A 13529-nucleotide genomic window follows, 5' to 3' on the forward strand; every position below is an offset into this window, starting at 1 on the left:
ACAGCTTCCGTTCCGTTCCATTCCGTTCACTGCTTCCCTTCCATTCCGTTCTCACATATTGTGAAATACTGAAGCTCTCACCAGATCAGATCGAAGTGACCAAGCACCGTCTCTCTCTCCGGCGCGGGACGACTCTTATCTCGACCACACACAGACACGGTAACTGAAATGTCCTGATTTGTTTTTTTTAGTATATTTAGAAATAACTTTTCTGTATTTGATTTCTTGAAGCTTAATACACTCACTCACTCACTCCACTGGGCTGTGAAAAATTATAGATTTACTTGGGATTTTCTAATGATGTTTATACATAATAAGTTTATGGCTGTCATAGCTCATTCTTTTATAATTTGTGCAGAGTTTTGATCAAAAGAAGAATGGAAGATTCAGATTAGATGATTTCATATATCTTTGTATATTTTTGCAGTCAGTTCGGTAAGTTTCTCTCGACAGAAATACATGTTTTTTCTCGGAATAAAGAACAAAAGTTTTATGTGCTTAGAATGAATTTTATACACACAATCGATATGTCTCTCAGCATTGTATACATATTTTGTTCCACACTCTTAATCATATAAAGGCATTTGGCTTCAAGTGAAACTCTTGAACATGTATAATTTATCATCTACACCAGTTCAAAATGGTCATAAGCTCATAACGGAGGCTTACTCATTTTCTGCTGTTGTTTTGCTCGTTGCAGTAATATGTTTGATTCATTTGATACTGCTAAGCAGGGCCAGGTGACTCTTGATCTCAACCAATTTGTATATTGCAGTGAGTATTTTTTTTTAATCCTTTTTAACAGTATAGTCCAAATAACATGGGATTTTATTGCTTATTTATGTTATGTGAAGAAAAAAAACGAATTGAATATAAATCATCGTGTTGATAGCATTCTTTTCTATTCAGCTGCCAATTGTAGGATAAAATATGTTGAAAGCAAAAGATAAGGCCAAAAATAATATCATTATTTGACTTTAGGCTTTAATTAACATGTTAATGTGACTCTTGATTTAGTTATTCACTTCCCCTGTTGTCCCACATATGGAGAGCATAATTTGTTTTGGTCTGAACTCATATCATCAAATTAATTGAATTGTATTTGCATCAACTTCTCATTAGCTAGTTTTTCTTTCTAGGTTTTTTTTTGTTTGGAAAAAAAACAGAATATTCTCAATGGGATCTTATAATTCACAGCTAAGAAGTATAGAACATCTCACAAACCAAACTCAAACCAATTGTTTTATCACCTTCCCCTTCTAGTAGTTTTGTGAACATTTGGTTTAGCTCAACCATTCATTGATATCACAGATGGCAATATAAATAAGCATATAGAGTTAGAGGTTAACGTCAAGGCAACTAATCACACAAGCAAAGTTTCCTTACATTCTCAAATTTTCTCATTACTTCTCTGTATACATCAATAACCATGGCTTCTGTGTTTCAAGAGTTCCAGATAAGAAATTTCTTTGACGGTTTTTGTAGAGTTCAAACAAAGTAGCTTTAATGACAGTAGATGTTCTTAAAGGCCATTTGGCAGTTTATGTTGTAGACGAGTCATAAAAACTAGAATCAGTCCATTTTGTAATCTTGCTCATTAGGCTGCTGACATCACTGAATTTCCAATCAGCCAAGTAACCAGGCCTTGAAATTGCAGTGCTCACATCACTGTCTCCTGAGATCATTGCCACCACTCTTGACATAGATAGACGCAATGTTGGTGAGGTTTGAGTGCATAATAGAGCCACTCCAATGATTCTTTTCACTTCTTCCTCATCGAATTTTGATAGTTCTGAATCTGCCAGCTCAATTTCGCGGCCTTGTTCACGCCAATTCCAAGCCCATTCAAGTAGGTACATTCTTTCTTCATCTAAGGTAGAGTCAGAATTTGGCCTGCCACTAACAAGCTCTAGAGCCACAACTCCAAAGGCAAAGATATCAGTTTTCTCTGTAAAGTGACCACGCATGGCATATTCTGGTGCAAGATAACCAATTGTTCCAGCAACATGAGTACTTATATGAGTTTGTTTATCATCATAAAGTTTAGCCAAACCAAAATATGATATTTTGGGAATGAGATTATAGTCAATGATGAAGAAGAAAGCCTTACTGTATGGAATAGTTCTAAGTCTAAAGTATTTGTGAATTGAGATACTATATTACTTGTATAGCTAGAATTAATGTTATTTGAAAAAATTCCAACATTGCTCGCTGCCCATCTTTTGCTGCTGGTCACAAAATGTGTAGCTGCACCCAAAACCTCATCATCCTTTTCATACTCAATTCCATCTAAAGACTTAATTCGAATACCACCAGATTTAATCCCGAAGCTAGAATACGTGGGATTTTTGCTGAAATTAATATCTTTGCTGAATTTTCATTCAGTTCTTTTATAAATATCAAGCTAATAAACCTGCACTTTTGCTAATTGATTTTTTAATTATTAAATTATATATATTTTAAAACAGCTATTTTGTTACTCGAAAATGTTGTTTGTTGTAAATCATACTATGTATAGTGCTTTGATTCCATGATATAGTATGATGTTAGACCCCCAATCCGTTTTACCTTCTCTAGGAGGAGGACCACTTAATTTGCCCAGAAATAAATCAATAATTTTGCATAAACATTTGCAGTAGCTGTTTATTTCTCTATCGATTCCTCTAATTATGTATGTGGGACACACAATATCTCTTTTTCTAAATTTGTAAGTAAAGACATATTCTAGTTTCGTTCATAATAAGTAAATTTTCTTCTGATTTCTCTTTTGATTTCTGTTTTTTCATTCTTAACTTTTTTTGCTTTGTTCATTTTGAAATCAAATCGTCTTCTACGCCTTTCCAGTTCTCAGAACCAAATCGGCTTTGTCTTCTTCTCTCCTGTGACTCACTCTTTTGATCTGTAAGTTACTAAGTAGAGGGCTTAATTACGCCATACATAACTTATCTCTGTAAAGGCCTTAGTTCTCCATATTTATGAGTTTTTCCTTTTGGACAGTAAGGGAACGCAAAAAAAGAAAAGAAAGAAAAACGACTCCAGCTCTTCCTTGGTGACACAATCTTGATTAAGGTTTGGTTTATTCTTTTTTCTTTTCTCTCAATGTTTTTTAATTTCTTTTTAGCTAGAATTACATTTTTATGCTTTATGGGTTATAAGGATTCTGGGGTTTTTGATTTATGTTTGCTTGCAAGTTATGTTTTCTAAAAATTTTGTATAACTTTCAGATATGATTTTATTTTAGTTTTGATTGATTTTGAATGTGTAAATATGAGCATGATTGAATTCTTGTTGTTTTTATTGTTGATCATTATTTTCAATCAGAATTTAATTGTAATATGAATTTCTTGTAGTGCTTTGAGGTTTTGGGCTTGGTCTGGGTGGCTCTGTGATTTTTGAATTAGGCTTGGCGGCTTTAACACTTTTGGAATTTAGCCTTGGAAGCCTTGAGGTAACATTTTTATGATTTATAGTGATATCAAATCCTTACTAATCTGAAAGTTTGATGATGAATCATCGTCCTGAGGCACTTTTTGGTGCTTTGTTTATAGTTTTTGTGATTGGTTGTTTATGCATTTGAATTTGTCTATGCTATTTCTTTTGTATTTTGTCTTTGGTACTTTGTTTATGAGTTGTTGTTAGTGGCTTTCCCTTTGTTGTTTATGTACTAAGATTGATTAAAAGTCTAGTTTCTTTGGAAGAGACTACAAAATAATAAAATAAAAAATCAGTAAATTATCACTATTTAATAAGCTTACTGTCATTTTCTATTGGTACTTAGTTTAGAGTTCAGAGACAAACTGTTATGGTTTATTTGCTTTGTGATATATTAATAATTCATGTGGAAGAAGAAAAATTAAAGCCCCTTGTTTACTGGGGTGGAAAGAATCTTTAAAGCCTCCTCCTGGGCAGTAGTAGTAACCTTTGAATATGTACAAAAATATGTGCACCACATATATATACATACATATATTTATATGTTTCTATATAATGACAATAGTTCTTTCAATTCAATATTGTTTAAAAAAAAAAAAAGAATTAATAATAAAGATGCATTCATGAATCCTTGTCAGATAGATCAAATCCCATGTTACTAAATTGAACCTCCCCAAAAAATGCAATGTCCATGAGAGGTGCTTGTATAGCAGCAACTTCCATGATTCTCAGTTTAGCTGCCCCAAGTAGCTGAACCATAACAATTTTCATTATTTTCCTCATCCTTTTTAGCCTCTCCATTTTCATTTCACTTCCCCCAAATCAATCTCCCACTCTCTCTTCTTTCTTATTTTCCTAATTCATTTATAATAATCTATAAAAGAGAAAAATCTTTAATATTTACCATCCTTTCTTATTCTTTTCCTTGCTCTTGTTCTCCTCTGTGTTCTTTCTAGAATTTGGGTTCATCATCAGCTCTACCAACTACAACAAGGGACCCCATTTTGTTGGTTCATGGATCGTCATTGGATAAATATACCAAATAAACTTTCAGTAGAATATGCTGCTGGAATGAATGAATTCATTAGTGTTGCAAGACACTCCATGGACTCCAATGGGATGGTTCTATGCCCTTGTTGTCGATGCGTGAATAAGAAATCACAATGCATGCATGTGATAAAGTTGCACTTGATCACTCATGGATTTCTTAGTACTTACACAAGGTGGTATCACCATGGTGAGCAAGTAGAGGAAGTAGAAGATGATGGATTATTTGATACCGAGGATAATGTCGAAGATTCGGATCAGAGTGGTGATTTGGCGGCAGGTCTTCATGATGCTATTGGTAGTAAGTATTTTGACATTGGTCCAACTAGTGACTTCAATGATGAATCTCCACTTAATGTGGATGACACGTATGATGCATTGTTTGAGTCACTTCATAAGCCTTTGTACAATAATTGTAAAGGTTTCTCTGTCTTAAGCGCGACGGTGAAGTTGATGAATCTCAAAGTGCTTAACAAATGGACAGATAAATCATTCGACAGTCTTTTGGAGTGTTTGAGAGAGATATTGCCTGAGGGTAATCAGTGCCCAGGGAATTATTACCAGACGAGGAAGCTTCTTTGTGAGGTGGGCTTAGGCTATGAGCAAATTGATGTTTGTCAATACGATTTTGCATTGTTTTATGGTGAGAATGCAAATGCAGTGTCATGTCTTGTATGCAAGTCTAGTCGTTATGTACGAAATCAAATCCCACATAAACGACTTAGATGGTTCCCAATCAAGGCATGCCTTAAGAGAATGTTTAGTTCGAAGCACACTTCTAAAGATATGCGATGGCATAAAGAGGTACGAAAAAATGAAGCTGGGATTTTACGTCATCCTGCTGATGGGGATGCTTGGAAGCATTTCGACAATGTGTATCCTGACTTTGCAGCTGATTCTAGGAGTGTTCGAATGGGGTTGGCGTCAGATGGGTTTAACCCTTTCTCTAATATGACATCAACCTATAGTTTGTGGCCAGTGATATTAATTCCGTACAATATGCCACCTTGGGCTTCTCCTAATGGAACAAACTATCTCATGTCTTTGTTAATTCCAGACCCTAAATCTCCTGGAAAAGATTATGATGTGTTCTTGATGCCATTAATTGAAGAGCTTAAAGAGTTATGGGATGGAGTCAATGCATATGATTTGTATGGTCAGTGCATGTTTAAACTTCGAGCTGCAGTCTTGTGGACAATTAGTGATTTTCCTGCTTATGCATACTTGTCTGGGTGGAGCACTGCTGGTAAATTAGCATGTCCTGTTTGTCTTGAAGATACAAGATCTAGAAGAATAACTGACAAACAATGTTTCATGGGACATCGATGTTATTTGAAAAGAAACCATTCTCGGAGAAAAAGTAAAGAATATGATGGATCTACTGAATTACGTGGCCCTCCTAGAACTTTTACTGGTGACGACATTTTAAAGCAATTGGATGAAATTCCTATTCATACCCCTGGTAAAGCACCAAGTAATTCTTCTAGAAAACGTAAGCGTGGAGAGAAAGAGCTGAATTGGTGTAAAAGAAGTGTTTTGTTTGAATTTCCATATTGGTCAAAGCTCTTGCTGCATCACAATCTTGATGTGATGCATATATATAGAGAAAAATGTATGTGATAACATTATTGGAACACTTTTACACATTGAAGGTAAATCGAAAGACACTTTAAAAGCTCGTAAGGATTTACAAAATCTTAATATTCGTGAAGATCTTTGGTTGAAGAAGAACCTATCTAATAACAAGCTTGAAAAACCTTATGCTAGTTACACTTTGACGAGAGAAGAATGCAAAGATTTTTGTAAATTCATTCAAAGTGTTAGATTACCGGATGGATATGCTTCGAATATTAGTCGATGTGTAACAGATAATGACAAACTAGGAGGAATGAAAACTCATGATTGTCATGTTTTACTTCATAAGATATTACTAGCTGCATTACTTCCTTTTCTGACAGACAACATTCGTGGTACTTTGATTGAACTCTGCCGATTCTTTCAAAAAATTTGTGCAAAAACATTAAAAATTTATGACATAGAAGAATTGAGAGATGGAATTGTAATAATTTTATGCAAGTTGGAAAAGATATTTCCCCCATCATTTTTTACCATAATGGTTCATCTTTGTGTTCACCTACCCGATCAAGTGTTATTAGGTGGTCCAGTTGCTTCGAGATGGATGTTTGGGAAAGAACGCCATATGGGTTTGTATAAGAAATATGTGAGAAACATGTCTCGGCCTGATGGTTCAATAACAGAAGCTTTTGTTGTAGATGAAGCTGTAACTTTCTTGTCAAGATATGTTTCTAACATAGAGACAAGATTCACAAGACCCGAGTGTAATTGGGATATACCTTCTCCAAATCATAAGTTAGATGTTTTCAACTCCAATGTTCGTCCATTAGGGGCATCTACTATCAAATTGCTTCAAAATTGGAGACAAGTCGTTCAATGGTATATATTGAACAATTCTGTAGATGATATCCAACATTTTATCGAGTAAGTAACAATTTCTTTTATTCTTCTAAATTATCTCAACAAAATATCATTTACTTATTCATAGAAATGAATTTGAATGTAGTGATCATATAAAGTTGTTGGAAGAAAAAGGTCTTTCAGATTCAGAAGTTGCCTTAGAGCACAAAGAACAATTTCCTTCTTGGTTTAAGAATAAAGTAAGAGATTATCATTAATGATTTCTTACTAAATTCATAAGTTGTGACATCATTCATCATAATTCAAATTATTTCATACTACAGGTGTCTCAAATGCGAGTTCAAAAATCACCTCTTGCCAATGATGATTTGTACTCTTTATCTCAAGGTCCACTTGAATGGTACAACACCTACCAAAGTTGTATTGTAAATGGTGTTCGATTTCGATGTAAAGAGGGTGATGATACTCTTAAGACACAATGTTCTGGAATTTGCACTGAAGGTGATCATGACAATATTAATATCCTATACTATGGTGTCTTGATTGAGATTTTGCAGTTGTCATTCATTTTAGATCGGAATGTGTTTTTATTTCGTTGCAAGTGGTATAACTCTAATCCAAAAGGTAGATCAATTGTTGTGGATCATAATTTGACTTCCATCAATACATCTACTGATTGGTATTCTAATGAACCATTTATCTTGGCAACTCAAGCACAACAAGTTTTCTATTTGCTTGATATGAAGCGTGGTTCAAATTGGCGGATTGTTCAAAAAGTAAATAATGATGTGTTTCAAGAAGAAGAATCATTTCAATTGCCACCTTTTCAACCAATTGAGGATTTCATTGAAAGTTCGTCTTTAGTTCGATTAGATGTTCCTTCTGTAACTCTTTCAGACCAACTTGTTGTTGATTTATTTTTAAACCAAAATCAAAATATTGACAAGGATAGTGACTTAGATGAAGATTTTGATGAAGGAAATATATTCTCTAATAATGAAACATTTCTCTAAAGTGATGACACCAAAAGTTATACAGAATCAGAATGTGATGATGATGCAGATTCTTAATTCATAGTTAGTCATCTTGTCATTGATCAGTTAGTGCCTCGTGAAATTTGTCTACAAATGTTCTTCCCCAACTAGCCAACTAGCCAAGCACCCTGTACACAAACAGAAATACAAGTACAAAAAGTAAGGTTTGCACAATCTGAGATGAAACAAGATATCCAGATTCTTAATTCATAGTTAGTTTCTTGATATTTGTAAATATTTATTTACTAATCATTTTCTTTGTTTTATTTCACAGAATTTTAGTCATGGCACCTGGTCGTCGCACCACTCGATCTACTGTTCAAAGTCAACAAGTTGAACCAGTCATTGATCCTCCTACTCCACCTTCACAAGTTGTTCGCACTACTCGGTCGAGAATAGAGAATCAACAAGTTAAACCAGTCATTGATCCTCCTGCTCCACCTACACAAGTTATTCGCACTACTCGGTCGAGTTTAGAGAATCAACAAGTTTGTCGCACCACTCGATCTACGGTACTCAGTCAACGACCTAGAACCACCGCACAATCTAATGTAGAGAGAGAACACCCTCAAGGCTCCACACACCCTACTGTACAGGGTGAACAAGTCAATGTGACGACCCATTTTGATACCGAAGATGATAATCAATCTTCCCAAGTTCCATCAGATAAATTTAATGTCTTTCATGTTCATTTCTTTAAATTTCTATTTATTTTAATTAATATTATATTGTATTGTAGGACAAACATCTTCCTTTAAGCCACGTGGAGTTACTCGCGGCTTAACAACTACAACTATAGCTAAGGCATCATCAACTGGAAAGTTGTCAGTGACTTTTAATGCGGAGTGTCGTCAACCAATTTGTACTAATGCTGAGAAATTTAATAATGAGATTGGATTCATTATTCGGAATCATGGTACATTTCATTATAAAGAGTGGAGAATGGTCCCAGAAGATGTGAGAGCTCCATTGCGACACTATCTTTTGGTAAGTCATTTCACAATATTACATTTATATTAGTAATATTTATAATTAATATTGTTTTATGTTATAGGAACATTTTGACATCAACTTGAATGATGAGACAACTAAAAAATTCATTGATGAGCAAATGAGAAAAGCTTGGAAGGGTCATAAGTACAAGCTGCACTTATATTTCAAAGAAATTGGAGGAGAAAATGATCTTGAGATGGCCAAGAGCAAACGTCATCCAGACTTAAAAGAAGAACATCAAGAAGATTGGATGATTTTGTGTGATCGTTGGTGTTCTCCTGAATTTAAGGTAACATTTTTTAGTATTTTGTTTTGTCTTTGATTTACAGATTTTAGTGTTAAACTGTTCAATAAAGTTTGTAATAAATAGACATTGTGTTGTTCAAAAGAAAATGTTGTGTAAAATTTTTTCTAATAAATTTTATTTGGATTTATTTCTTTAGGAAAGAGCATTAAAGAATACTACCAATCGATCAAAGAGGAAATGAGAGTCGAAAAATGGTTCAATCTCCACACCACGACATCACATTCGACGTGGAATGGTGTTAACTTCTCCTACCGGTCAAATTGAGACATGGCGTCTAAAGCATTATGATGCTGAGAAAGGATGGACTGGAATAGAGCTCGAGCCATTATATGTAAGTAATTTAAATTTTTATTTATTATATTTCTTACTAATAATTAATTAAATATAATATTAGGATAAAATGATGGAGTTAAGGGGTCAACATCCTCCAGAAGAACTGTCTGATAAAGAGATTATGGAGCGTGTACTTGGACGTGATTTGGTATACTTGCGAGGGTGGGGGCGGTCTCCTAGGGTCACAACTTCTACTTCACATCATGAAAATATTGTGGGTAATCAACCAACTTATGAAGAGTTACTTGAACGACTTAATGATACAACTTCCCGCTTAATGCTACTAATGAACAACTTAGTGTAGTTGTGGATATACTTCGTCATAACAATTTGATGGCACCGCCTCCACCACCTCCAACAGACAAAGCTTCAGATGCAAATTTAAGAGAGTCGCCATCTATTTCAGTTCGGGAGTCACAAGATGATTCTTAGTTTATTTACATTAATTTACTAAGGAATGAACTTTATGAAGTTTTTTTTATTTTGGTAGGGGTAACTTTAAAATGATAACTTTATAACTTATTTTAGTATTGAACATTATAAAGAATTTTAGCATTAAAATTTTTATTATTGAATGGTTTTTTTCTAGTTTATTTCTAATATAGAACATTTAAATTTGAACAAAATATAAATTGTGTAACAAACTAATAAAATAATGCTATGTGGGCTAATAAAATGATACCACGTAGGATGCCACATATGATGCCACGTAGGATGCCATGTAGGATACCATGTAGGATGCCACGTCATCAGACACGTAAAACTACAAAAACCATGTCAGCATACACGTAGGATGCCATGTCATCAAACACGTCATCTGATGACTCATCAATTGATTTATAACTTAGTGGGGTCCACTGATTCTTTTACCTACCAGTGTTAATAAGTGTAGGTAAAGACTCTTTCCCCACTAACCTTTACCTACCAATCTCTACCAATTCAATATTGGTAGGTAAACCATATTACCCACCATTAGGCTAGTTTTACCTACACTTACAATTGGTAGGTAAAGACCCCATTTTCTTGTAGTGGCATGCTAGACCAGAGTGCCATGTTAGACGAGAGATATGACATGCTAGACCAGAGTGCCATGTTAGACCAGAGACATGGCATGCTAGACCAGAGTGCCATGTTAGACCGGAGGAGTGCGTGTCCTACTAGCCAAGTGCGTGACTGTCCAGTAGAGGTATGGCCGACCAGAAGGTGATATTCATCAACCAGGTAGAACAGACTACGTCAAGATTCCCAGAAACGGCTTCAACAAGAATTGGTCTTGGCATACGCGGGAATCTCTCATTCTTCCCACAAATTGGGTGTTCTGTTACATTTTGAATATTTTTGTAATTTAAATATAATAAATATAATGAAATATCCCGATTCTAGGGGAGAGTAGATGTATGATCCTAAGCCTATAAATACATGGCTTATGAGATCAGAAAGGGACTTTTGGGAAAGTTTGGGTCTGAGTTTTCTAGAGAGAGAAAGTGCTTGCATCTGAAAGAATTCTTGTATTCTTGTAATCTGTACTGAAGAAACTTAGTTGGCTCAGTTCATCTGATCTTAAGTACAGATCTATAATCACAACTCTAAGTGGATTAGGCTATTACCAACATATTGGGGCTGAACCACTATAAAAATTGCGTGTGTTATTTACTTTCTGTTCAAAATTGTCTGTGTCATTTAATTTCCCTTGAAGGCTTTATCGTTTTTGACGTTCTCACGTCGTTGGCCAAAAACGCGGTCAACAGTAACATTTGTGATCAAAACTACAAAAGTAATTTAGATTTCAAAGTTAATCTATGTATATAGGTACTCTTGTGTTCTAAATTTCTAAGTATTGAACCTACTTAAACTAAAATTTTCTCACCAACTTGCTCATTTGCTAACTGAGATACTCCATAATTGATTCAGTCCACTCATCCCGTATCTCGTTGATTTCGTCACCCAAATATGGTGTCGTATTCGTAAACTAATTAGAAAATATTTAAATAATAAGTTATAAATCATCCAAATAAAATCATGAATGATAGGTTAAATCAAAATTAAAAGGTAAAACAATACCTCATTTTTCAAGTAGGTCTTTGGTTTAGGCTATGAAATCAACTCTCTAGCAAACTTCATAATCTAAAAGTCACACTCGTTTGGCCCAGTCTGGTTTCGACACTATAACAACATAGTTATCCAAATTAAGTATTATATTTAGCAAGTTATTATAATAAAAATATGTCAAAAACTTTAATACAATAAGTAATATAATTTACTTACCTTAGGAACACAAACTTTTAGATTGATTGGCTCTTTTTGTCTTCGGTGTGTATCATATTGATCAAATGCCCTACACACAATATTAATATTTACCCATATATGAGTTTGAAATGAAATCATAGATGGTCCCTCATCAGTGACTTTCATTCTTTCTCCGTGCAAAAATCATACTTATAACTTTTGTCTATTCCATTCCTAAATAAGTGATCTTTTATTTTAAAAATTGGCATCCTGACAACGTTACCAACTTAACACAAGGACAAGGAATACTATTAGGAGAATGAGTATTTCTTGCACAAAATTGCAAAAAAAAACTCAACTCCATTCCTATATTTCACGGATAACCTATCCGCTGACATCCAATCTCTATCCATTGTCAAACTTCACAAAAAAAAAAACAAACAAACAAAGCAACAAACATTAACAATTAGGTTCGTGGATTACCTAATTGACAAGTAAATAAAAGAAACAGTATGTCCAAAAAAAATTGGGCAACATTTCCCCTATTTCTATCACATTTCCCAAATTTAAAATGTGCATGTATACAACACATGATGTACACAAAAATATTCAACAAATCAATTAAACATGCATAATTCTCATATAACTAAATCTTAAAAAAAATTGGGCAGCATTTCCCCTATTTCTATCATATTTCCCAAAATTTAAATAAATCTATATTCATCACATAAACACAACAAACCAATTAATCAATCAAACATGCATAATTACAGCCTTATATCACCGCAGCACACAGTCCCAGAACCTATCTCCACTATTTTATAATTCATACATTCCACTAAGTTCAATATCTTAATTATACATTAAGGTTTAAAATATTACCTCTAATATAAAATCATCCAAAGCTTGATCTCACCAACAAAGCTGTCAACAAAATACCTACTCAAACATAATAATAAACAAAAAAAATAATAAAAGCATTGATAAAATATGAAGAAAAATATATTAAAGCTATATTGTAACTAAATAAATAATAAAGTGCTTAAATAAAACAAATAATTTGTTATATGTACTCATTTAAAGAAACCCGAAATAAAATATATATATTTTTAAAAAAGTTAACAAAGCACATAAAAAAATGGACTATAAATATCCTAACTAAATCAATAATAAAATATAATTTAAAGAAAACAAATAATTTAATATATACATGTTGACGCGGTTCTTCGCCAACAGGTAATTAAGAACATAAGAGAACGGGATTAGTGCTAAGTAATGAACCGAAACAAATGAATGATCTTAAAATGAACTGATGATACGAATACGTTTTTAGGTGGTTCAAAGGTTAAAATCGTTCTACTCCACCAGCCAATATTATTGCTATATTTATGGTATTCTTTACAGGGTATTTCGTTACACAATAGAATCCAACCCTTTGCAACTCCCAGGGTCTCCATATTTATAGGAGAGGACACCTGGGGGTTGGCAAGGGGGGTCATCCCGTGACCTTCTGACCCATCATGTCACTTCTGTGACATTCATGATTAATTCCTAAAACTTGACAAATGAAGTGTGGTCTAATCAATAGGTAAGGGGGATAATGGATCGCACGGCCCAACCCAGTCGTGGGTGCCTGAACACGCACGCTTATGCTGCGTGTCCGAGAATTCAGGGATATATCAGACATGTGATGTCTGATATATGCACGTTTACATTGCGTG

At 34.1% G+C, this 13529-nt stretch overlaps 1 protein-coding gene and 1 long non-coding RNA gene across 4 annotated transcripts; both read left to right on the plus strand.

Moving 5' to 3' along the window:
• Positions 1–2515: 2515 nt before the first annotated feature.
• Positions 2516–8608, plus strand: LOC133777608 (uncharacterized). 3 transcript variants are annotated; one of them, XR_009868690.1, is made up of 4 exons: positions 2516–2901; positions 2998–3069; positions 3351–3448; positions 8224–8608. It is a non-coding gene; the product is annotated as an uncharacterized LOC133777608 (long non-coding RNA). The 3 variants fall into 3 exon arrangements; XR_009868691.1 differs by lacking the exon at positions 8224–8608 and adding an exon at positions 8016–8099; XR_009868692.1 differs by lacking the exon at positions 8224–8608 and having other exon boundaries at positions 3351–3449.
• Positions 8609–8693: 85 nt separating this feature from the next.
• Positions 8694–9430, plus strand: LOC133777607 (uncharacterized). The gene is made up of 3 exons (XM_062217298.1): positions 8694–8936; positions 9004–9231; positions 9386–9430. Exons 1-3 carry the CDS (start codon positions 8892–8894, stop codon positions 9428–9430), a joined length of 318 nt encoding a protein of 105 aa, XP_062073282.1. The 5' UTR covers positions 8694–8891.
• Positions 9431–13529: the final 4099 nt, after the last annotated feature.

This window comes from Humulus lupulus, chromosome 5, assembly GCF_963169125.1.
Source record: "Humulus lupulus chromosome 5, drHumLupu1.1, whole genome shotgun sequence".
In the NCBI taxonomy this organism is placed as follows: Eukaryota; Viridiplantae; Streptophyta; class Magnoliopsida; order Rosales; family Cannabaceae; genus Humulus; species Humulus lupulus.

Bases quoted from the DNA above. Each gene is read 5' to 3' on its own strand.
- LOC133777607 (XM_062217298.1), top strand. From the start codon at position 8,892: ATGGTCCCAGAAGATGTGAGAGCTCCATTGCGACACTATCTTTTG. The intron at 8,937-9,003 runs GTAAGTCATTTC...TTTATGTTATAG, and splicing joins CATTGCGACACTATCTTTTG to GAACATTTTGACATCAACTT. The intron at 9,232-9,385 runs GTAACATTTTTT...TTATTTCTTTAG, and splicing joins GGTGTTCTCCTGAATTTAAG to GAAAGAGCATTAAAGAATAC.